Source organism: Mustelus asterias, chromosome 7 (assembly GCF_964213995.1).
Source record: "Mustelus asterias chromosome 7, sMusAst1.hap1.1, whole genome shotgun sequence".
NCBI classification, from domain to species: Eukaryota; Metazoa; Chordata; class Chondrichthyes; order Carcharhiniformes; family Triakidae; genus Mustelus; species Mustelus asterias.
In genome coordinates, this window is record NC_135807.1 from 85,957,075 (window position 1) to 85,982,153 (window position 25,079).

General features: G+C 40.8%; 1 protein-coding gene across 48 annotated transcripts in view; it reads right to left on the reverse strand.

Moving 5' to 3' along the window:
* Positions 1-25,079, reverse strand: part of LOC144495829 (band 4.1-like protein 3) — a 189,304-nt gene that overhangs the window by 85,823 nt on the left and 78,402 nt on the right. For all 48 annotated transcript variants that reach the window (XM_078216409.1, XM_078216407.1, XM_078216419.1 and 45 more), the window contains exons 4-6: positions 18,222-18,326; positions 7,332-7,374; positions 4,743-4,818 (exon numbers count right to left, since the gene is read on the reverse strand). In XM_078216409.1, coding sequence (XP_078072535.1) covers positions 4,743-4,818; positions 7,332-7,374; positions 18,222-18,326 — 224 coding nt within the window. The remainder of the gene's footprint in view (positions 1-4,742; positions 4,819-7,331; positions 7,375-18,221; positions 18,327-25,079) is intronic.

A 25,079-nucleotide genomic window follows, 5' to 3' on the forward strand; every position in this document is an offset into this window, starting at 1 on the left:
TGTTTCCAGGCCACTGATCTACCTCCCACTTTCCCACACAATCATGCACGTTATTCATACTTTCCCACTCAGTCAGCAAACCCCCCCCCCCCGGCACAGTCCGGCGTGAGCAACCCCTTCACCCAATCTCCCTCACACAGTCAGGCCCCTCCGCATCCCGCCCCACTCACACTCAGGCCTCAGCACAGTGGTGCTGTAGCCCTGCTCACCCCGACTGCCACACCAAACGCACTTCCTGCAGTTTTACTATTGTCACTGGAGCTGGTTTGCTCATGAACGCACCCCCCATCTACTCTGTTGGGGCTGAGCTTTGGTGATGGAACTTAAGAACGAGTGACATCGGTCAGTGCACATGCATGCGGGGAGCAGTTTCCCTCCTTTGCCCTGCAGGTGGTGGGTGCTGCCTGAAACCAGTTGATTGACTGCCACATGACATTTGAGCAACATCTCTGAACCCAACTGAACTGGAACCAGGCTCATGTTTGTTCAACACATCTGATTTGTCTCAGTTTGCGGAGGAAATTTTCCTTTCATAGATCACCCTCAATCTGCCCCCACACCCTCCCAGGCCTTGGGTGGACATGCTGCTGGCAATTTGGTACCAATGAGGGTGCAAAATCCAGCCCATTAACTTTGTTTTTCACTCTCCACGGATGCTGTCCAACCTTGAGTATTTCCAGCATTTCCTATTTTTATTTCAGATTTTCAGCATGTGCAGTGTTTTGGTTTTGGGTAAAGATACCAGTCTTACCTACTGTACATTGAGTCTGTATGATGATTCACCTTGCTGCATAGCTTTTCCTCTCCCAATTGTTTTCAAATGGAATTAAGATGCATGTCTCCGGGAACAAGCAAAATTGACAAAGGATACAGCAACTTTACTCCTAAACTCAAATTATCACACTCTTTTTCTTCTTGTGTATTTGCTTTCTATTTCTGCGAAGCATGTCAGTCACAGGCGATTTGGACTAAAAGACTCAGCCATCAAACTTAAGTATCGACAGCATCCCTCTTCTGAGTAATTTTAGCAGCTATATATATGCAGAATCAATTTGTGTGGATAAACAACAGATTTGACACTTTTGAGTACAATGTTTTTTTGAAGCAGTGAATTAAGTATCTTTTTATTGCCATCCTAAATTTTGAGTGCTCAGTGTTCTTTGAGACTTTTAAGACAGAGAACTTCTGTCAACATGATGGGTTTAAACTGCAAATTTCTACTCTTGGGTGTTCTAGAATCCAACAAGAAAAAGATGATTCTGCATTTAAATGGCAGCCAAATAAGTCTCTCAGACACAGCCAAAATGCTTCACACGTGTGCACACTTCAATCTTCAGTATAATTGGGTGCACCATATAAAGGAATTAAGGTGCATGCCTGCTGTGTCTTTCTAACCAGAAAGATTTTTCCTCCAATTTTGTGGGGAACTGCAGAAGCCATTTTGTGTTTTGAAAGGCCCCACAAACAGCAACTTGAATACTGATTCTTCTTGCTATTTTTCTGCTGTTGTTTGATATCACCTTCCAAACCCATAACCCCTAGCCCGTGAAAGGACAAGGGCAAATGCATGGGAACACCACTATCTGCAAGTTTCCCTTCAAACCTCACACCATCCTGACGTGAAAAGTAAATCAACATTCCTTCATTTTCGCTGGGTCAAACTTCTGGAACTCCCTTGCTAACAGCACTCGTGATGTACCTACGAAATGAACTGCAGTGGCTCAAGAAGGCTGCTCACCAACACCTTCTTAAGGGCAATTAAGGATGGGCAATAAATGTTGGCCTCGCCAGCAATGCCCACATCCTGCAAACAAATACATTTTCAAATTGTTGGTCACGACATTGGGAAATCTCTATAAATAAAGCCATTCGATCTCAACATCCACTTAAACTGAGAGCTGATCTTCTTGTTAAATATCCCACAAAGCACAATACCTTCAAAAACACGTGCTTCTCGATTTCGGCCAATATATGGGGTTTCAGGAGAGGAGTTCAAAGACCTCCAACTATGCTGTGATTCGTATGTTTGATAATGCCTTGCTAATCAAAAAGATTATAAAATGGAGAGAGTGATGCCAGTTTGTAGGGCTCACAGAGATGTTGGTATCTGATACTGTTGTGTCTCCATAGCACATCAGGTTTTACACTAGAAAGTACCATTGTTAATGTAAGAATACCATTTACTGGGCCCTACCAACAGAAAATGCCTTAAGTGCACAGAAACATTTAGTTTGACACAATATTAATAAACAGGAATCCATCTTGAACTGCTCTGCAGCACAAGAGTTTATAGGCACTATATTTCATGGTGTACAAATTAATCTGGGACTGTTTTCTGGCCCAGACTCGGCACTCTGCTCAATAACCTTTCTTCCCTCCTACAAGCTTTCTTAGCGGCAGATGTCTCACAACTGGAGTAGATCTTGTCCTAACTTGACCAATACAGCATGCACTTCGCAGGGGGATCACTTGGATAATCATAGGAGGGATAAAAACTGCCTGATTTTCCCCATCTTGTAGTTGAGGAGAACTGAGATCGATTGCAGGAACACTGCGGCTGATCAGCTGAGACAGCTAATTCAGCGTTGGCCTGGGAGAGAAAAACAGTTACAAAATAAATTCAACAGAATTCTAAAAATTCGACCAATTTTATATTTTGGTCCAGAAATCACGCCACAGTTCTCCCACGACACACTGAGTAGTTTTCTCTTTCCGAGCTCACAAGTTATGGTTCAGTGCCCATTACGATGAAGGGTCAGAAAATTGCAGTTGGCAAACACAGAGGTACCAAAACCCTGACCACTTACTTTGGGCCAATTTTTGTTCACACTGAGCTTAAACATAGTATCTTCTAATTTCTTTGCTCCCAGGCACTTAGAAAATAATGTATATCTTTCAGCTACTTTTTCCCCCCCAAACTGCTCATGTCAGCACTATTTCTAAGCTCTGGAAGTGGAAGGTAGTGGCACAGAATGAATAATTTGCATTCACCGAGAAGTGTGTGGAATACAACTGCAATGCAGTGAAATGACAAGATGCCCTGATGGCTGCAAATAGCACAAAACAGTCATGATCATCATTTCTACTGCAAGAACCCATGCAAAAATTAACACATTCTCTGTCATCTCATCAAACATTAACAAAGGTCCAGGGAGTTCTGGCCAAAAAATATTGTGTTACAATTTAATATTTTAAGGGAACAAATATACCAAAAATAAAATTCAGAAATATTAGCAGACTGAATATGATGCATAAACAGAACATGCTGGAAGCACTTGGTTAGGCAACAATAGTGGAGGGGCCAGATAACTGTGGACATTTGATCAAAACTATGCATGGTTCACTCTCTCAATTCATAGAATGTGGGGTCAGGTCAGGGATCATTTTTTAAAAATTTATTCACGAGATGTAGACCATCAAAGGCAAGGTCATAATTTATTGCCCATCCCATTGAGTTGGTGATGAGCCACCAACTTGTGCAGTCTGTGGGTGAAGGTCGAAAGTTCCAGGATTTTGACCCAGTGATGACGAAGGAACACAACATGTTTTTAAGTCAGACTGGTTTGTGACTTGGAGGTTATGGAGTTCCCATGCACCTGCTGCCCTCGTCCATCTTGGCTGAGGTCACAGATTTGGGAGATGCCGTTTAGGAAGCCATGGCAAGTTGCCCAAGTGTATCTTATTAGAGGTACATAGTGCAGTCACTGCGCGCGGGTAGTGGGAGGAGTAAATGATTAAGGTGACAGATGAAGTACCAGGTGGTGTCCACCTTTTAAGTGTTGGTCGAGTTGTACTTACCCACATTCTTGACTTGTGCCTTATAGGTGTGGGAAATCTATGAGGAGTTGGCAGGGAAGCCACTTGCCTCACACTCAGCCTCTGGTCTATTCTTGTAGCTACAGTATTTATATGGCTGGACCAGTTAAGCTTCTGGTCAATGGACATTGCTGGTAAGAGATATTTTGACGGTAATGCCATTGAATATCACGGGGAGGTGCTCAGGTACTCTTGTTGGATATGGTCTGGACCTTGTGTGGTACGAAAGTTACTCACCATTTATCGACCCAAGCCCAAACGTTAGATCTTTCAACATGCAGATATGGGTTGCCTCATTCCCAGAGTTACATAATTAAACTTTAGCAAGACAGATTATTGCTAATACTGTGACTTAATCAGTTCAGGTATACTGCATATTTTATAAAGTCCTACAATCATGACATCCTGCTCTCTCAAGCTCTTTTCCAATACTATTTTCTTATGTTATCTCTTGCTCCAGATTTTAAAACCCACTTCTTCAACCATGTTATTGGGTTTATCATTCCTCCTTGCGCTTTCAATTTTCCTCGTCCCCCATGAGACACTCGTGTGCAACATGTACCATACAAAAGCAATTGGCTGTTCAGTTATTGTCCACTCTCATGGGTTAGGAAAGCAAGATTAGCAATTACTATTTTTAAAATTACCATCTGACAGCATATGAATAGGTAACTTTCAAATAAATAAAAGGCTACTCCAACAATAAAGCGTTGAATGGTTTCTGCAAAACCAATTTACTTTGGTGAATACCGTTAATTTTAATCATAGACTTACAATGGGACAATAAATAGGAGTTTGGTGCAGATATGGCATACACTCCTGTATTCTTTTGTATGGGGAAATCTTGGGGAAGCATTTACAGAACAACAAATTTTGACTGCACAAGTCTCAACTCTAAGTGCTAAAAGAAACATTCTTTCTCTCACCTGGTGATGTCCTCAGAGAGCTGGGCAGGATCCAGAGGGTAAAACTTTACATTGAATGCAAACTGCCATAAACCACCTGTATGGAATCAAACCATTAGTCAAACGTCAAACAAAAGGCAAGCAATTTAAATTTCTCAGTTTCTTGAACAAATGAAAAAAACTCTAAGGATTATTTTTCCAGTACAAAATAACAAAGATTTTTGTTTGAAAATAGCAATTTTATAATGATAAATGAGAATCCTAATAAGTAAATGATAAACACTCATGGGTTACGTGTCACTGTTTGCCTTTTACCATCCCTACAGTAAACGTGAATAACTTAACAGTACTTAGTCAATTTTATCCACATTGCCTTATGATATTAGGTTAATTAATCATTTGAGCAGTAGATGGAACACCTTACAGTCTAATAATTATTTTAAGAAATAATATCCGTCATTCAATACAAGTAGCATATCACTCTCAAGATTGTGTGCCTGATCTATTCATCAAAAGAGTACAGAGGACAATGGACACTGTGTTCCCTCACCTCTACTTTTAAAGATTTATCTGTCTGTACCCTTGGGTAACACTACTACTTTTTAAAAATTTAGTGTACATATCTTCTCCTCGTTCCCCATCATTAACTGTCACTTCCAATTTCTCCATGTTAACTTTTGTCTGATAGGTCACCCGTCCTATCTACAAATCCTTCCCTTTTGTCTTGAATTTACTAACAGTTCTACTCACTATGCTGACCATTTTTAAATTATGAGATTGGCCACAATCTGTTAGCGGATAGTTACTCAACTTTTCTTGTATAAAAATATCATTAAAATTGACAAAACTACTTTTGAGACCTCCCAAAGCTACTAAGGTCTCTGCATATTTGTTCCACAGCACTATGAATATTATGGGTGTGCCAGCTGTTAATTCTTTTCCTGATACAGCTATTCCCCAAGAATTTCATTGATTGTCAGCCAAGCTGTTCTTCATGTGCGAGTATGGACACCACAGCTGGCCTCATTTTGATAGCAGGTTACCTTTGACTATCACTGTTGTGCACACTCAGCATGTAAACATATGTAATATCACATTTATTTTTATATATAAAAAATTGTACTGTGCTAAATGCTATGATCTTGCCGTACTAATGATAGAGTTCTTGTAAATGCAACAATGCAGCAGGAAGAGGGATACAGTAGACCAGTGTCAGATGAGAGGAAGTGAACAGGGACACAGGAATGCAGGAGGTTGCAATTGATGAGTTGCACAAGATGAAGAAAAGATATGCAGATGAGCATGAAAACTTTGCAATCAAAGTTTTGAAGAGCTGGGAACCAGTATAGGTCATCTAAAGACAGGATTTATGCAGCATACAGTTAAATGAGTTAGAATTTGTGGGGGCCTGCAACGACAGCATTGAAAAAAGCGAAGCCTTGCTAACAGGCATTGATTAGAGTTTCAACTGCAGTGAGGATAAGGTGAAGGCAAGTGTGGAACTGGAATCAGTAGCTCTTAGAGGAATGCGGTATGGAGATTGAATCTCAGTATAAGTTTGATTAACATAATACTTTTAAACAAGAATATAGAGCGAGAGTGGTATAAAGTTTCAAAACAAGAGATAACAGTGAAAGCAAAAAGGAGTCACACAAGATTTCACAATTGGACAAGAGTGTCTGGCATCTTAGAAATCATAGAAACCCTACAGTGCAGAAGGAGGCCATTCGGCCCATCGAGTCTGCACCGACCACAATCCCACCCAGGCCCTACCCCCACATATTTACCCGCTAATCCCTCTAACCTACGCATCTCAGAACTCTAAGGGGCAATTTTTAACCTGGCCAATCAACCTAACCCGCACATCTTTGGACTGTTGGGAGGAAACCGGAGCACCCGGAGGAAACCCACGCAGACACGAGGAGAATGTGCAAACTCCACACAGACAGTGACCCAAGCCGGGAATCGAACCCAGGTCCCTGGAGCTGTGAAACATCGGTGCTAACCACTGTGCTACCGTGCCGCCCTTGTTTGATCTTGTTTGATGTCATTGCCATGCCACTTCCTTAAAATTCTTCTTGTACTAAAAATAAGGACTTGCAATTTAAAAAAGTTATCACAATTCTGATTATACACAATGTCTTTCATGTTTAATTTCCCAAGTATTCTCTCTCTTCCTTTCCATAATTACTTTGCAGACCGATATGAGTAATGCTTATGTGGGTTCACTGCATTGCGATCATTATGGTAATTCACCATTCTATCCATTTCTGCTTCAGCAGTTTCCCCAATAACTGGGCTGGGATTAAATGGCAATCATAATTTCAATAAAGCAGACAGAAGAATACACATTTTGTAAGAGATAAAAATATACTGGGCTTTTGACCTTTCGAATGCTATAAACCTTTACAGAAGCAAAAGCATTAACAGGAAAAATGAAATAAACAAAATATAAAATCACTAGAACACATGCTTTATTGTTGGAAGTGCCAAGCGTGAATGGCAATAATATCCTCATAAAAAGATAAATAGAAAGTTACTACTATGTGCTACCTTTCAAACATCATTACATATGAGCTGAATTTCAAGTCATTAGTAAAATGTACTTACTTCGGATTTGTTTTTTAATTTCTTTAGCTGGGTCCAACCAGTTCTGAAATACAACATTTTATATCTTTAGCTTTGCAAATATAATACGGAATGTCAAAATGAAGTAAGTCTGTTTAAGGCAGGATGACAATCACCTCAGGGTTATCCAAAATCAAGTCGCAGTTCGTGAAAAGAACACTTCTTTTACTGAGAAATGATGCCAAAAGTCAGGACAAATTGTGGAAGACATGAGTGAGATTGACAAATAAGAGACCAAATTAGGTAATTATTGAAAGATTTAGGTGCCATCAGATAGAATCTAAAAGGAAGGGATATCGAGGAAGGCAAGTAGATTTGGGTTGATGGGAAATTAGAATACTTAACTATAATCCCAGTTTAGAGCCTGTGGATTTGAAATAGAGACATTGTGGTTGGCCATAAACTATTGGCCCAGATTTTGGTTCACAGAGTAACTTCTGGCATCCATGCATGCACTGATAAACAAGGAAATTGAGAGGTTGCTGTCCAAGTTGCCTTGCTCTTCCAGAAGCTTTGCACTAACAATACTCACCAAGACATTTTGACATGCGTATAGTATACATTATACATGGAAGGGTGTGAATGTGCTGTATTTATCCACTAAACAGTTCAGGAAAGGTTAAAGTTTGTACATTCAAGTATAAGTGAATACTTTAACAGTTTGATAAGTCTTAATTACTGCCGACCAACCTCTCTGGCATTGAAAATTTAATTATTTAAGTGTGAACTTTAAAAAAGCCTTACCCCTCATCTCTTTTAATCACAACCTTCTTTCTCTCTCTATTTCACTTTCTGTACATTAGTTGGCATTGCACCAAGTATTTTAAATTCACGTTCAGACTCCATGTGGTACAATACAACTTTTTTCAATCCAATTAAAGAGACACTGTTGATGTCCTGTTCACAATTCCCTGTAGAGGGCACCAAGCTGCTTTGCCCTCCTAATGACCTGAAGCTGCTGTGCAAAAGCATAAGTAATGAATGGTATGCACAGAAACTAGTGAATGCTGATATGCAAGCCACCCAACAACTAATTTCTCAAAAGCACCTCTAAACGTGAGTCTACAACATGCAAAAAACAATACTGCAAGTGCAGTGGAACATAGCTTAATTTAAGCAGTAGACATATCCAAAAATGCTCCTTCGAAAATTCCAGAAACTACAAGGAAGGTGGGTATTACACATTTTTTTCCAAAGAATTTTTGTTCAATTTCCTTTGAAAACTACTCATTTACTATTTTAGAAATAATTTTCTTTACAATTGAAATTCCACCTAATAATTTTTAACTTGTTGATCTTAAAAAAAAATGTTTGGGACACATAGGTATTCAAACCAAATCTTACTTACAAATGACCGAGGCTATAGGCAGCGATTTAAATGATACATAGTTCTCCCAAATACTCCCCCAACTAGTTCAAAGCCACATAACCATCTTTGGAGCAGGTTTGCAAAGACATTATACTCCACTCAGATACGCACCCTGCAACCCCATCCCCAACCTTCCTAGGTTTCTGCAGCCACTCTTTATTCAACCCTCAATTCCCCTGGCTCTCATAACCTCTTGCGAACTCACTGACATTAGTTATCACTCTTCATCCTTCTTCCTACCTCTCTTCTGCCACTCCAATTTCCTGCAAGCAATGATCTTCATTCCCTGTGCCGAGCTTACATTGGGTTTCTCCTTCCTTCAGCCTACTCTTAAGGCTACTGAACTTGAAGAATTAGTGACCACTGTATGAACTGGTGATTGTCACTTACAATGGTAGATAGGAGCTCAGAAGAAGTCCTATCTACTGCATGGGACAATGGGCTGGGCTACAATGACAATGCAAGTCAAACATGGATATTTATCCAGCGTGGAATTTAATTGCTGGATAGCAATGAAAGTGCAAGATAGCAAGTAACTTTCTGGTACACCACTTCCCGCTCCTTCTGAAAGTCCCTTGATGCCAGAGTGCATACAGGTGAGCATTCATAGCTTCTGACTTCAACCCTCAGCCAAAATTCTTCAAGAGGGTCCATTGAGTGCATTATCAACTGTCAGGTGTTAAGATTGCTGCAGAACTATGTGTTGAAGATCTTGTAACATAACCTATATCAGCTGAAATCTTGGCCACTGCTAGGTTACCTCACACTTACTGATGGAACTCGAGACATTCTGCTTTAATTACTCTGGTTGCAAATCCAACGTGACCTCGAAATGCTGCAGTAAATATATACGTTGCAACTACACTTGGGCCAACATTGAAAGATTAGATTACTTCCTGCCAGTATTACAATTAGTATACCATTTACAGAGATAATAATGCACCATAGATCCTTATTTTTCCTGGAAAAAAGGTGAACATTTTCTAATCCAAAACGGTATGTAGGGAATTCTTTCAATTGGTCACTCACTGGACTTCAGGTTCTTATTTGGGAAGACATTCCATGCATGTGCCTTCATTAAAGATCCTAGATTGAGACAAATATTAGCTTTTTCTTTGTCTTTTCTCGTTTCTATGTTCATTAATTATGTAAGATAGCCTCCCTTTTCCAACTGTCACATCTGACCATAAGACATAACATAAGAACTAGGAGCAGGAGTAGGCCATCTGGCCCCTCGAACCTGCTCCATCATTCAATAACTTCATGGCTGATTTTTCGTGGACTCAGCTCCACTTACCCGCTCGCTCACCATAACCCTAAATTCCTTTACTGTTCAAAAATTTATCTATCCTTGCCTTAAAAACATTCAATGAGGTAGCCTCAACTGCTTCACTGGGCAGGGAATTCCACAGATTCACAACCCTTTGTGTGAAGAAGTTCCTCCTCAACTCAGTCCTAAATCTGCTTCCCCTTATTTTGAGGCTACGCCCCATAGTTCTAGTTTCACCTGCCAGTGGAAACAACCTCTCTGCTTCTATCGTATCTATTCCCTTCATAATCTTATATGTTTCTATAAAATCTGCCCTCATTCTTCTGAATTCCAATGAGTATAGCCCCAGTCTACTCAGTCTCTCCTCATAAGCCAATCCTCTCAACTCCAGAATCAACCTAGTGAATCTCCTCTGCACTCTCTCCAGTGCCGGTATATCCTTTCTCAGGTAAGGAGACCAAAACTGTACACAGTACTCCAGGTGTGGCCTTACCAGCACCTTATACAGCTGCAACATAACCTCACTGTTTTTAAACTCCATCCCTCTAGCAATGAAGGACAAAATTCCATTTGCCTTCTTAATTACCTGCTGCACCTGCAAACCAACTCCTTGTGATTCTTGCACAAGGACACCCAGGTCCCTTTGCACAGCAGCATGCTGCAATTTTTTACCATTTAAATAATAGTCCATTTTGTTGTTATTCCTACCAAAATGGATGATCTCACATTTACCAACATTGTACTCCATCTGCCAGACCCTCGCCCACTCACTTAGACTATCTATATCCCTTTGCAGACTTTCAGTGTCCTCTGCACACTTTGCCCTTCCACCCATCTGAGTGTCATCTGCGAATTTTGATTCACAACACTTGGTCCCCAAATCCAAATCACCAATGTAAATCGTAAACAATTGCAGTCTCAACACTGATCCCTGAGGCACACCATTAGTCACTGATCGCCAACCAGAAAAACACCCATTCACCCCCACTCTTTTCTTTGTTAGTTAACCAATCCTCTATCCATGCTAATACATTACCTGTAACACCGTGCACCTTTATCTTATGCAGCAGTCTCTGGTACGGCACCTTGTCAAATGCGTTCTGGAAATCCAGATACACCACATCCACAGATTCCCCATTGTCCACTGTGCATGTATGTGCTCAAAGAATTCCACCAAATTAGTCAAACATGACCTGCCCTTCATGAACCCATGCTGCGTCTTACCAATGGGACAATTTATATCCTGATGTCTCACTATTTCTTCCTTGATGATAGATTCAAGCATTTTCCCTACTAAAGAAGTTAAGCTAACCGGCGTATAGTTACCTGCCTTTTGTCTACCTCCTTTTTTTTTAAAACAGCGGAGTCACATTTGCTGTTTTCCAATCTACGTGAACCATCCCAGAGCCCAACGAATTTTGGTAAATTACCACGAGTGCATTTGCTATTTCCCCCACCATCTCTTCTAGTACCTTGGGGTGCATTCCATCAGGGCCAGGAGACTTGTCTATCTTTATCCTCATTAGCTTGCCCAACACTGCCGCTTTCGTGACAGTGATAGTTTCTAGGTCCTCACCTACCATAGCCTTCCTGTCATCAACGTTTGGCATGTTATTTGTGTCTTCCACTGTGAAGACCGACACAAAATATCTGTTCAATGCCTCAGCCATTTTCTCATTTCCATTTATTACATCCACCTTCTCATCCTCTAAAGGACCAGGGTTTACTTTAGCCACTCTTTTTCGTTTTATATATTTGTAGAAACTTTTGTTATCTGTTTTTATATTCTGAGCTAGTTTACTCCCATAATCCATCTTACTTTTCTTTATAGCTTCTTTCGTGCCTTTCTGTTGACCTTTAAAGATGTCCCAATCCTCTAGTTTCCCACTAATCTTTGCCACTTTGTATGCATTTTCTTTCAATTTGATACCCTCCTTTATTTCCTTAGATATCCATGGCTGATTATCTCTTTTTCTACAGTCCTTGTCACTGGTATATACTTTTGCTGAGCATTGTGAAAGATCGCTTTGAAAGTCCTCTACTGTTCCTCAATTGTCCCACCATAAAGTTTTTGCTCCCAGTCTACCTTAGCCAATGCCTCCCTCATCCCTTTGTAGTCTCCTTTGTTTAAGCACAAGACGCTAGTATTGGATTTTACCTTCTCACACTCCATCTATATTTTAAATTCAACCATACTGTGATCGCTTCTTCCGAGAGGATCCCTAACTGTAAGATCATTAATTATTCCTGTCTCATTACATAGTACCAGATCTAGGATAGCTTGCTCCCTCGTAGGTTCCATTACATACTATTGCGGATACATTCTATGAACTCCTCCTCAAGGCTGCCTTGACCGACCTGGTTTGATCCAATTGATATGTAGATTAAAATCCCCCATGATAATTGCTGTACCATTTTTACATGCATCAGTTATTTCTTTATTTCTCGCCCCACTATGATGTTATTATTTGGAGACCTATAGACTACGCCTATCAATGACTTTTTCTCCTTACTATTTCTAATTTCCATCCAAATGGATTCAACCTTTTTTTCCCATAGAACCTATATCATCTCTCACTACCGCCCTGATGTCATCCTTAAATATCAGAGCTACATCACCTCCCTTACCTTCCTGTCGGTCCCTCCGAACAGTCTGATACCCCTGGATATCTAACTCCCAGTCATGACCATCCTGTAACCATGTCTCTGTAATGGCGACCAAATCTTACTAGCTTGCAATGATTTGTGCCGTCAACTCATTTACCTTGTTTTGAATGCTACGAGCATTCAGATTCATGATTTGGATGAGAATATAGGAGGCATGGTTAGTAAGTTTGCACATGACACCAAGATTGGTGGCATAGTGGACAATTAAGAAAGTTATCTCCGATTGCAATGGGATCTTTATCAATTGGGCCAGTGGGCTGATGAATGGCAGATGGAGTTTAATTTAGACAAATGCAAGGTGATGCATTTTGGTAGATTGAACCAGGGCAGGACTTACTCAATTAATGGTAGGGCGTTGGGGAGAGTTACAGAACAAAGAGATCTAGGGGTACATGTTCATAGCTCCTTGAAAGTGGAGTCACAGGTGGACAGAGTGGTGAAGAAGGCATTCGGCATGCTTGGTTTCATTGGTCGGAACATTGAATACAGGAGTTGGGACGTCTTGTTGAAGTTGTACAAGACATTGGTAAGGCCACAATTGGAATACTGTGTGCAGTTCTGGTCACCCTATTATGGAAAGGATATTATTAAACTAGAAAGAGTGCAGAAAAGATTTACTAGGATGCTACCGGGACTTGATGGTTTGAGTCATAAGGAGAGGCAGGATAGACTGGGACTTTTTTCTCTGGAGCGTAGGAGGCTGAGGGGTGATCTTATAGAGGTCTATAAAATAATGAGGGGCATAGATAAGGTAGATAGTCAATATCTCTTCCCAAAGGTAGGGGAGTCTAAAACTAGAGGGCATAGGTTTAAGGTGAGAGGGGAGAGATACAAAAGTGTTCAGAGGGGCAGTTGTTTCACACAGAGGGTGGGGAGTGTCTGGAACAAGCTGCCAGAGGTAGTAGTAGAGGTGGGTACAATTTTGTCTTTTAAAAAACATTTAGATAGTTACATGGATAAAATGGGTATAGAGGGATATGGGCCAAATGCGGGCAATTGGGATTAGCTTAGGGTTTAAAAAAAAGGGTGGCATGGATAAGTTGGGCCGAAGGACCTGTTTCCATGCTGTAAACCTCTGACTCTATGAGATAAAGTGCCCTTATGCTAGTTTTTGTACTTTCTTTTTGAATTCTAACCCTTCCGTTAATAACATCTCCTGAGTTCTCCTTCCTTTTAACTTTTTTCCTGATTTTTGATGTAGTTGGAACCTTGTCCCCACATTTTGCCCTTGCTCCTTCCTTCTCGGACTCCTTACATAGGTTCCCATCCCCCTGGCATATTAGTTTAAACCCTCCCCAACCACTCTAGCAAACACTCCCCCTCGGACATCAGTCCCAGTCCTGCTCAGGTGTAACCATCCAATTTGTACAGGTCCCACCTCCCCCAGAACATGGGAGCAGAATTAGGCCACTCGGCCCATCGAGTCTGCTCTGCCATTTAATCATGGCTAATACTTTTCTCATCCCCATTCTCCTGCCTTTTCCTCATAACTCCTGATCCCCTTATTAATCAAGAACCTATCTACCTCTGTCTTAAAGACACTCAAAGGCCTCCACAGCCTTCTGCGGCAAAGAGTTCCACAGATTCACTACTCACTGGCTGAAGAAATTCCTCCTCATCTCGGTTTTAAAGGATCATCCCTTTAGCCTGAGGTTGTGCCCTCTGGTTCTAGTTTTTCCGACTAGTGGAAACATCCTCTCCACATTCACTCTATCCAGGCCTCGTAGTATCCTGCAAGTTTCAATAAGATCCCCCCTCATCCTTCTAAACTCCAACGAGTACAGACGCAGAGTCCTCAACTGTTCCTCGTACGACAAGCCTTTCATTGCAGGGATCATTCTTGTGAACCTCCTCTGGACCCTTTCCAAGGCCAGCAGATCCTTCCTTAGATATGGAGCCCAAAGCTGCTCACAATACTCCAAATGGGGTCTGACCAGAGCCTTATACAGCCTCAGAAGTACATCCCTGCTCTTGTATTCTGGCCCTCTCGACATGAATGCTAACATTGCATTTGCCTTCCTAACTGCTGACTGAACCTGCACGTTAACCTTAAGAGAATCTTGAACAAGGACTCCCAAGTCCCTTTGTGCTTCTGATTTCCTAAGCATTTTCCCATTTAGAAAATAGTCTATGCCTTCAATCCTCCTTCCAAAATGCATAACCTCACACTTTTCCACATTGTATTCCATCTGTCATTTCTTTGCCCACTCTCCTAACCTGTCCAAGTCCTTCTTCCTCAATACTACCTGTCTCTCTATATATCATCTGCAAACTTAGCAACAGTGCCTTCAGTTCCTTCCTCCAAATCGTTAATGTATATTGTGAAAAGTTGTGCTCCCAGCACTGACCCCTGAGACACACCATTAGTCACCGGCTGCCATCTTGAAAAAGACCCCTTTATCCCCACTCTCTGCTTTCTGCCAGTCAGCCAATCCTCTATCCATGCCAGGATCTTACCCGTAACACTGTGCTCTTAACTTATTTAACAGAATCCAATAACAAAGTCCAAAGATGTGCAGGTTAGGTTGATTGGCCAGGTTAAAAATTGCTCCTTAGAGTCCTGAGATGCATAGGTTAGAGGGAATAGCAGGTAAATATGTGGGGGTAGGGCCTGGGTGGGATTGTGGTCGGTGCAGACTCGATGGGCCGAATGGCCTCCTTCTGCACTGTAGGGTTTCTATGATGATTTCTATGAGAATCCTATGCGGCACCTTGTCAAAGGCCTTTTGGAAATCTAAATAAATCACATCCACTGGTTCTTTATCAACTTCCTGGTTACCTCCTCAAAGAACTCTTAACAGATTTGTCAAACATGACCTCTCCTTGAGAAAGCCGTGCTGACTCAGTCCTACTTTATCATGCACTTCCAAGTACTCTGTGATCTGATCTTTAATAATGGACTCTAAAATCTTGTCAATGCTAAAGTCAGGCTAACCGGCCTATAATTTCCCACCTGCTGCCTCCTCCTTTCTTAAACAGCGGTGTTACATTCACTACTTTCCAGTCCTCAGGGACCCTCCCTGCTCCAGGTGATTCCTGAAAGATCACCACCAATGCCTCCACAATTTCCTCAGCTATCTCTTTTAGAACCCTGGGGTGTAATCCAGGATCCAGGTGATTTATCCACCTGCAGGCCTTTCAGTTTCCTTTCAGTTTCCCCAGAACCTTCTTCTTAGTGATGGCCACTACACTCACCTGTGTCCCTGACTCTCCTGGAGCTCTGGCATCCCACTGGTGTCTTCCACCGTGAAGACTGATGCAAAGTAACTATTTAGTTCCTCTGCCATTGCTTTGTTTCCTATTATTACTTCTCCAGCCTCATTTTCCTGTGGTCCAATGGCTATTTTTGCCTCTCTTACCTCTATACATTGAATAAATCTCTTCCTATCTTCTTTTATATTACTGGCTAGCTTACACTCATATTTCATCTTCTCCCCCCTTATTGCTTTTTTTAGTTGTCCTCTGCTCACTTTTAAAGGCTTCCCAATAATCCTCGCCACTTTGTATGCTTTTACTTTTGCTTTTATGCTGTCCTTGACTTCCCTCGTCAGCCATGGATGCCTTGTCCTCCCCTTAGCATGTTTCCTCCTCCTTGGGATGAATTTCTGTTGTGCCTCCTGAATATTCTCCAAAATCTCCTGCCATTGCTGTTCCACTGTCTTCCCTGCTAGGCTCCCTTTCCAATCAACTCTGGCCAGCTCCTCCCTCATGTCTTTGTAGTTACCTTTATGTAATTGTAATACCGTTACATCCGATTCCAGTTCTCCCTCTCAAACTGCAGGGTAAATTCTATCATATTGTGGTCACTGCTCCCTCAGGGTTCCTTCACCTTAAGTTCCCTAATTAAGTCTGCCGCATTACACATCACCAAATCCAGAATTGCCTGTTCCTTATTAGGCTCTGTCATGAGCCGCTCAAAAAAAAACCATCCCTCAGACATTCCTTGAATTAGTGTGAACTGTTTTTTTGGGGTGCAAGTTACTTGGACTCGATATGAAAGGACTTCAATTAGGTGGCCTCTCATCACATCAGCTTCTCATCCACTGTAGTATAACTACATCCAGGTGACAAACCAAGTTTAAAATATTCCTCAATAATTATTTGGACTGGTCAACAGCCTAGACTTCATTCTTAATGTTAGTTCAGATGTGACCACTTAGTTGGAAAAGAGAGGCATGTTAGCTCAGAAAATAAATCAGGATATAAAAAAGGCATATAAAAGAGGCACTATTACAATAATCATGGGGGACTTCAATAGTAAGATGGACTGGGAAAATCAAGTAGGTAGTGGATCCCAAGAAAAGGAATTGGTGGTGATCTTTCAGGAATCACCTGGAGGCAGTGAGGGTCCCTGAGGACTGGAAAGTAGTGAATGTAACACCGCTGTTTAAGAAAGGAGGAGGCAGCAGGTGGGAAATTATAGGCAGGGTAAATTCTATCATATTGTGGTCACTGCTCCCTCAGGGTTCCTTCACCTTAAGTTCCCTAATTAAGTCTGCCGCATTACACATCACCAAATCCAGAATTGCCTGTTCCTTATTAGGCTCTGTCACGAGCTGCTCAAAAAAGCCCATCCCTTAGACATTCCACAAATTCCTTTTCTTGGGATCCACTACCTACTTGATTTTCCCAGTCCATCTTACTATTGAAGTCCCCCATGATTATTGTAATAGTGCCTCTTTTATATGCCTTTTTTATATCCTGATTTATTTTCTGAGCTAACATGCCTCTCTTTTCCAACTAAGTGGTCACATCTGAGCTAACATTAAGAATGAAGTCTAGGCTGTTGACCAGTCCAAATAATTATTGAGGAATATTTTAAACTTGGTTTGTCACCTGGATGTAGTTATACTACAGTGGATGAGAAGCTGATGTGATGAGAGGCCACCTAATTGAAGTCCTTTCATAATCGAGTCCAAGTAACTTGCACCCCAAAAAAACAGTTCACACTAATTCAAGTTGTGCATAAAATCATTAGAGAAAGGAGCTGAATTAGGCCATTCAGCCCATCGAGCCTGCTCCACCATTCAATCATGGTTAATAGGTTTCTCAACCCCATTCTCCCATCTTTTCCCTGTAACCTCTGATTCCCTCTCCAAACAAGAACCAATCTACCTCGGTCTTAATACGCTCAATGACTTGGCCCCCACAGCCTTCTGTGGCAATGAATTCCACAGATTCACCACCCTCTGGCTGAAGAAATTCCTCCTCATCTTTAAAGGGTGTCCCTTTATCCGGAGGCTGTGCTCTCGGATCCTAATTTCTCCTACTAATGGAAACATCTCCTCCACGTCCACTCTATCCAGGCCTTTCAGTAATTAGGTAAGTTTCAATGAGATTCCGCCCTTTAAAATCAAGTATCATCAGGCCCATATTTCTGCAAAAATAAATTGGCACAACAATTAAGCAGATTTCCTTGTTTTAATTCATCTTCCAGTAAAATCAAAGGAAAACACAGTTCAAAGCAGGAGCGAGCATCAGCATTGGCTCAGCAAGAAAAAAAACTCATGTTTTCCCTGTTCACAGGCATAACTGAACCAATCTAACATTCAACTTTCTAACTTACCTTTTGATTTTCAGAGTCCCGAAATGTCAAACCAAAGTAATCTTTTTCCAGAAGGTTGAGCTGCCCACAGACTTTGTCAAAGAGAACTTGTCCCTTTGCACGTTTCTGTCAAAAGAGAGATTTCCCAGCGTAAGAACACCAATCAGCACGAAACTCAAACAACATCTCGAAGTTCATATCTTTCCATCATAAAAACAGTTGCAAGAGTCATTTTCTTTGTTTCTAAACACTCAATTATATGCTCAGATATCTGTGAAGCTGTTCCTTTGAAAAGGAAACCACTTACTGAAGCAGAGTCCACCGGGGGGCATGGCAAACTCTCTCTCCCTCACTTGCCCCACAGTACAAGTCGTCAAATTTAACCAACGTTAAAAATTAATGCAACTTTTTCTTCAGCAGTTTTATTTTATACACGCCCATCAATCATTTAAATTAATTTTTATAACTCAGTTATGGAGTAACGACTGTTACACTTGCCTGATAATTTAACAACTTCTGTCAATAACTTTACTGGAGACCAAAACAAAGAATATATTATCTGCTAACTTCTAATAGCAAACTCTTAAAACAATATTGGTCAAAATAAATTTGAGCTTTTTCTTCTAAAAGTGCTTTGTAAATGAAAATAGAGCAATAGCACTGAACGTTGGAGCAATAGTGCACGGTACAAAGAATATTGGAGCATAGGTACAATTCATCTGCACTACTGAATTTTCAATCCATGCGCCTTTTCACTGAGTTTGTGTAGTGCTTAATGCAATCTCTGGGAAGCAATGGGCAGTTTCCTTCTTTGAATGCAATATGGTCAGAGGGAGAGTCAACTCCAAGGTCACACTTGTACACCTGAGCAGCCTCAGTCAGGATGGCCCTATTGTAATTCTTGGGTACATTACTCACTGATTGTCATCTCCAAAAGCAATTTTTACTTCAATTAAAAACATGGAATCAAATGCTTAAGATGGAAATAAACGGTCTTTAGCGAAAATGCAGAAACAGGCAATAGTGAATCAACAGCCAGCTTTGCACAATGCCTGATATCACTTTTCACTGAAGCCGATGTAAAATTGATCAACTATCGCCTCTTGCACATTTTTGCCAAAAACAAGTTCCTACCTGACTGCCTCCATAAATTACAAAATACCCATAACGGTTCTTTCTCAATATACTTCAATAACCTCCAAGAATCACTATCACTACATTAGTGAGAGAAATGAAATATATGTATATAGAAGATTGCAATTCCTTACAAAGAAAACATCAATCGCACAATTTTGGAAACCACATCATTTAATATTTTTCTGTGACTTAACTGACCTGCCGCGTTTGAATGATTCCACCAAACACATCATATTTTCTGTTGAAAATGAAACTCCAGTCCACCTCTGATCATAATATAATCACATTGAGAGTGTTCCTTTAGTTAATTAGACTTGGTATTGTCTCAAATGACAGGCATGTTCCCATTCAAACAGATCAACTGCGTAAGTACAGGAGTAGGTCATTCAGCTCCTTTATTCTGTTCCACCATTCATTTAAATCATGGTTAATCTGCGCCTGAACTCCATTCACCCACATTTTCCCCCAAAATTCTTTGATCCTTTATCTAACAATAACAATCTCAAAAATTTTGATTATTCCTGCATCCACTGTTTTGTTTTGAAAAGAGAAAAATCCCAGATTTCCATTAAGTTTGGTGTGAAATCTGCTTTCTGATGTCACTCCTAACTGCCTGAGCTCTATTCTTAAGATTATTCCATTCTGAGCACCTGGAGAGCTGAACAGAAAGAGCCACTATGGATTTGTGAAGGATTATTTTTGAGGTTAATTAAAGAGGTAGATAAGTGGACGTTTATGCTAGGACCTCCAGAATGTGTTCAATACGTTTCACACAAGAGACTCCGAGAATGTGCAAAATTGACATAGGTATGGAATTGGTTTGGAGATGGGAACAAGTGTAAGGATAAAGTAAGTATAAGGACATAAGAACTAGGAGCAGGAGTAGTCAATTTAGCTCCTTGCGCCTGTTCTTCCATTTAATACGATCATGGCTGATCTCATCTTGGTCTCAACTCCACTTTCTTGCCTGTTCACCATAGCCCTTCAAACCCTTACTAATTAAAAATCAGTCCACTTCTTCCTTAAATTAACTCAATGTTCCAGCATCCGCCATGCTCTGGGGTAGTAAATTCCACAGACTCACGACCCTTTGAGGGAAGCAACTCCTCCTCACCTATTTTAATTCTGCCAGCCCTTTTCTTAAAACTACAACCTCTTGTACAAGATTGTCCCACCAAGAGGAAACATCATCTTCATGTCTACTTTGTCAATCCCCCTGATCATCTTGTACACTTCAACCCAATCCCTCATTCTTCTAAACTCCAGGTATGTTCTCAAATTGACAGGATTTGTCCTCCATGGATCTGTAATATATTTATAAATGATTGGATAAAGTAATACCAATATCCAGGTTTACTGATAACACTGAGATTGTACAGTAAACAGCATAGAGGAAGCAGAAAACTGCAAAAGGTCATTGATAGATTAAACGGGTGAGTCAACACTAGTGCATGGAGTTCAATGTGTGAAAGTGTGAGGCCATTAATTCTGGACCCATGAAAGATACATTGCAGTGTTTTCTAAATAGTGATTAGCTAGGAATAGGAAAGATCAGAGATACAGGTGGTTTCATGTACAGAAATCTCAAAGGTAACGGACAGTGTCATGCAAATGGGAAATAACTCAGATCTACCTACAACTTCACCAGCTAATCAAAAATAGATCGAACTGCTTAAAAAGGGTATGTTTCTAAAAAAAAACAAAAGACACTGATCAAAGATTGCTACCATCAGTCACTTGATGTCTGGTTTAAGCTGACCTCTTCTCTGGAAAATTCCTTTTGTGATTGCACTGCATACATGCCGTGATGTGTTGCTGCTCATGGAATTTCAAATTGAGGGGGTGACAAGGTCCACTTCAATAAGGGACTCTTGAAAAGAGGACATTAAAATACGAAGTGCTGAACTTTAATTCTGTCAAAGCAACGGGAACGCTAACCTAGACAGGTATCCAACTAAAATTCAAAACTCCCTGTGGAGGAAGAAATAACCCCATCTCCTGTTGATATCAACTATCTTAAAATGTGTCCAAAGTTTCTGAGATGAGAAATCAAAAATGTTCAACAATGACTGCAAGACATGTTAATCGAAATTCTTTTTAAAGTATGCAAACAGGAGGTTTAAGGACTGGTTTACTGTGGGGGTTACTGTAACCCCCACTGCTTGCCTCCTGGACTTGCGGGCTGTCCTGTCTGGAGACAATACACATCTCTTTAACCTGTGCTTAATGCTCCCTCCACCCACATTGTCTGTATCTTTAAGATCTGGTTGGTTGTAGGGATTCGCATTCTAATCAGTATTCTGCAACTTGATTTTGTGTCTCTGTGCCCTGTTTGAGGGCACATTTCCACTCCATCTGACGAAGGAGCAGCGCTCCGAAAGCGAATGGTATTTGCTACCAAATAAACCTGTTGGACTTGAACCTGGTGTTGTTAAAACCCTTACTGTGTTTGCCCAGACAGACAAAGTCAAAGTCATCTGGAAGCACTGCTGAAAGAAGCTAAAATTGATTCCAGCAAGGTGCAATTACCTGAACTTTAATTCAAATCCAAAGATTTTAGAGGAAACCAGCCAACTTCAAGCAGCTGCAACATTCAACAATCTACGCCACAAGGACAATCAAAGGACTTAATAGTATTTGTTTTAAACTTTTATGTGGATTTTGTGCACATGTCTCGGTGTGTCTTTTCTCAGGTTTAGCAATTAAGAAACTTGCTCTTTCTTTGACTCAGGAAAACCGGTTTGATTGACTCCTTATTTTAAAGTAAATGCATGTGGTTTTAAAAGGCATCTATAGAGAAAATAAATTTTTAGAAACCTTTGTTGCAACCAACCATGAAGGATAAATAAAAGGAAAGCCTGTTCACCTCTCCCCACAGTCATAACAACAGGTCCAAAAAAAATTAAAAGTTTAAAAAATAGAACTTTAGCCTTCATTTCAAGAAAGCTAAACAGTGTGTGTTGTACAACAGCAAGTTCAGGTTAGATCTCATTTGGAGTACTGGAATATCCCACTTTAAGTGATAGATACATTCTTGGAAACAACATCAATCAAGACTACATACATCAAAGAAATTTTCCTATTCAAATGTATGTGATAGCAAATGGGTTCCCAACTCAAGATTTTCAGCTCTGATAAACATGAAATACACAATTTATAAGCCAAAAATAAACAAAACACAACGTAAATAAACTTTCTATATTCCGAATGATGTGGCAAAGGACAATGGTTCTTTGCAAAGGGAACAGGCTTTATTTGTTCTGATTGCTCTATAATGAGCCAAGATCGCATTCCCACTCAGTGAGTTGACTCCAAGCTGGACTCCAGTCATACCCCTGGAGTCGACCACAATAGGCTGACAACAGCCTATTGACCATTAACAAGCCAGGGGTCACTGGTTCTGAACAAAACGTAGTCAGGATGATGATCTCTTCCTGGCCACAGGTGCCTGGACCAACACTGGCCAGCTTCATGGCCTCAACATTCTTCACCCATCATGTTGGAGATTAATTGAGCACTTGAGCGGGCCCTGGGAGATCCAGCATGTAGTGGTGGTGATCACGGTCAAAGCCGCAGGGCTGCTGTTACCATCCTGAGGTTTTGCTCTCCAAGGCAAAGATGTGTGAGCGTGAGAATAGATAGTCGTAGGCCACTCCTCAGCCAGCACAAAAGAACTGCACAAGCTAAAAGAGAATGAATCTTAAGTAGTGCTGTGAACAGCATGTGAAAGAGCTTAAAGTTTGTGTCATAGAACCTGGTGGTATTAACCAGTCAATTGCAAAAGAATTCTGGAAAACTATGCTGTGAGAGGGGGTTGGTAGACACAAGCTGCATCGGTGCTAACTGTATCCTGAAACCTCAGATGGTAAACACTTACCAGTGAACATGACTCGAGGGCTGAATCAATAGAGTTGGAAAGACAGATTGCACGTGGTGCCCCGTGGGCGGGTTGTGACGCACATCCTTGTGGTTGCGCACATCCCAACTTAAATTTAATAGATTGTATGTTAAAGGTTATGCCCAAAACAGAGGTTTTCATGCTTCACAAGCATCTGGCCCAAGGGCAAAAGAGAATACACCGACCCACATTTTGCTTCATTAGTGTCCAGAGGCACATCTGAGCGGCAGTGTGTCATAAAAGATGTACCTGGAGGTATTTCCGAGTGCAGGCCCATCCATTACCTGGGTCCTGTCATTCACTATTGATGAGCTGAGAATGCTCGGACTAGAAATTCAAGCATGTCCTTTTTGGCTGCGGGGAACGATCATGGTGCCTAAATGTTGAGGCTTTTGATGCAAACAATATTAGACTTCAGGCTTCAGTTTAATGTCTGTAGCTCAGCGACGAAGTACAACAGAAGATCAGACAGCTGCTGCCATTGCAGAAAACCTTACACAAGTTTGAAGCACCAGACCCAGAAATGGAAAAGAAATAGATTGGGAGGTGTCTGACAGCAGATTAAGGGGACAGGAAGAGAAGTACTCTACATTCAGGAGTACAAATATACTAAAAAATACCTTGTTGGTTGTAGCCCAAGTTTCTTGAGCTACAGGAGAAACCAACCTTGCAATGGCAACTGCAGACTGGCATCAGGATCCTTATTGACATATGTACTGTATTCGGCTTGGGGACGGCATGTCACTTTTCTGGATTTTATCAACATGGCAGGCAACACATTTCCTGCTCATAAGCGTCAACTCCTGCCCACTCTGGACAGCTCAGGAGGCTATCACCTGAAAAATTAGCATAATGCAGCCACATTTCGGGCTCTGGTGTTTATATGTATTTCTATTTCAAATAACTTTAAATGGAAGGAAGCACAGCTTAGTGTACACGTACAAACAACTGGAACGGGGACAGCGAGGGCATGGGGCTAAGATTAACTGAAATCATTTTTTTTCCCTGGCCCGATTTTGTAATTTTAGTTTCAAATCCAAGGTTTTTTGGATCCTTCAAACTTTACACTTACCATTTTATACAGCTCCCTATTTCAAATCTCTTACAGGAATGGCAAGGTAAGGAGGGATAGGATGAACAGGCAGGTCAGCAGATTGCTTGGTCAAAACACTCCACAGGTTTGTTGGGCACATGGGCCTTTTCTTCTATTTATAACTCTTAAGTTCGGTTCACAAATGACGACTATTTATTCAGCTAATTTCTTCAAATCTAGCCTGTACACCAAGTTAAGAAATAGAACCAAACTGATGCAACAATGTGTGGTGGAAGAGTTTAAGGACTTGAAAATTAACATGGAGTCATGAAACATTATCTGAAATATGAGCTATCAATTTCAATAACTATACTAGAAATTTCAAACCTAGTACATCTCTCGCAAACACGACCTTTACTTGCTGATGATTTTTAAATGAATAATTCATCAAGCTTCTCAAATTAAATTTAATGTCGTTCATTAAATGCCAGCCACAGGTTCATTACATTCACCGCAATTTGGAATGATTGATCTAATCTACAGCAGAATTCATATTATAAAATTATCATGTATTTAGATGCTTCTTGCAAAATTCTTGTTCAGTATTTAATACCATTTTCCAGATCTGTTATGCAAAATGCTTTGTTTACATTCCATTGGACATTAGTGGGAGTTATTGTGCAAATAAATTTCTGTAACACTTACAAAGGTGACACAAATGCAGTCTTCAGAAATACAGACAAAAGATTTTCTAGGTTTAGATTTCAAAGTATAACTAATCCCATTAAAATCGATGATTTATCTGTCAGGT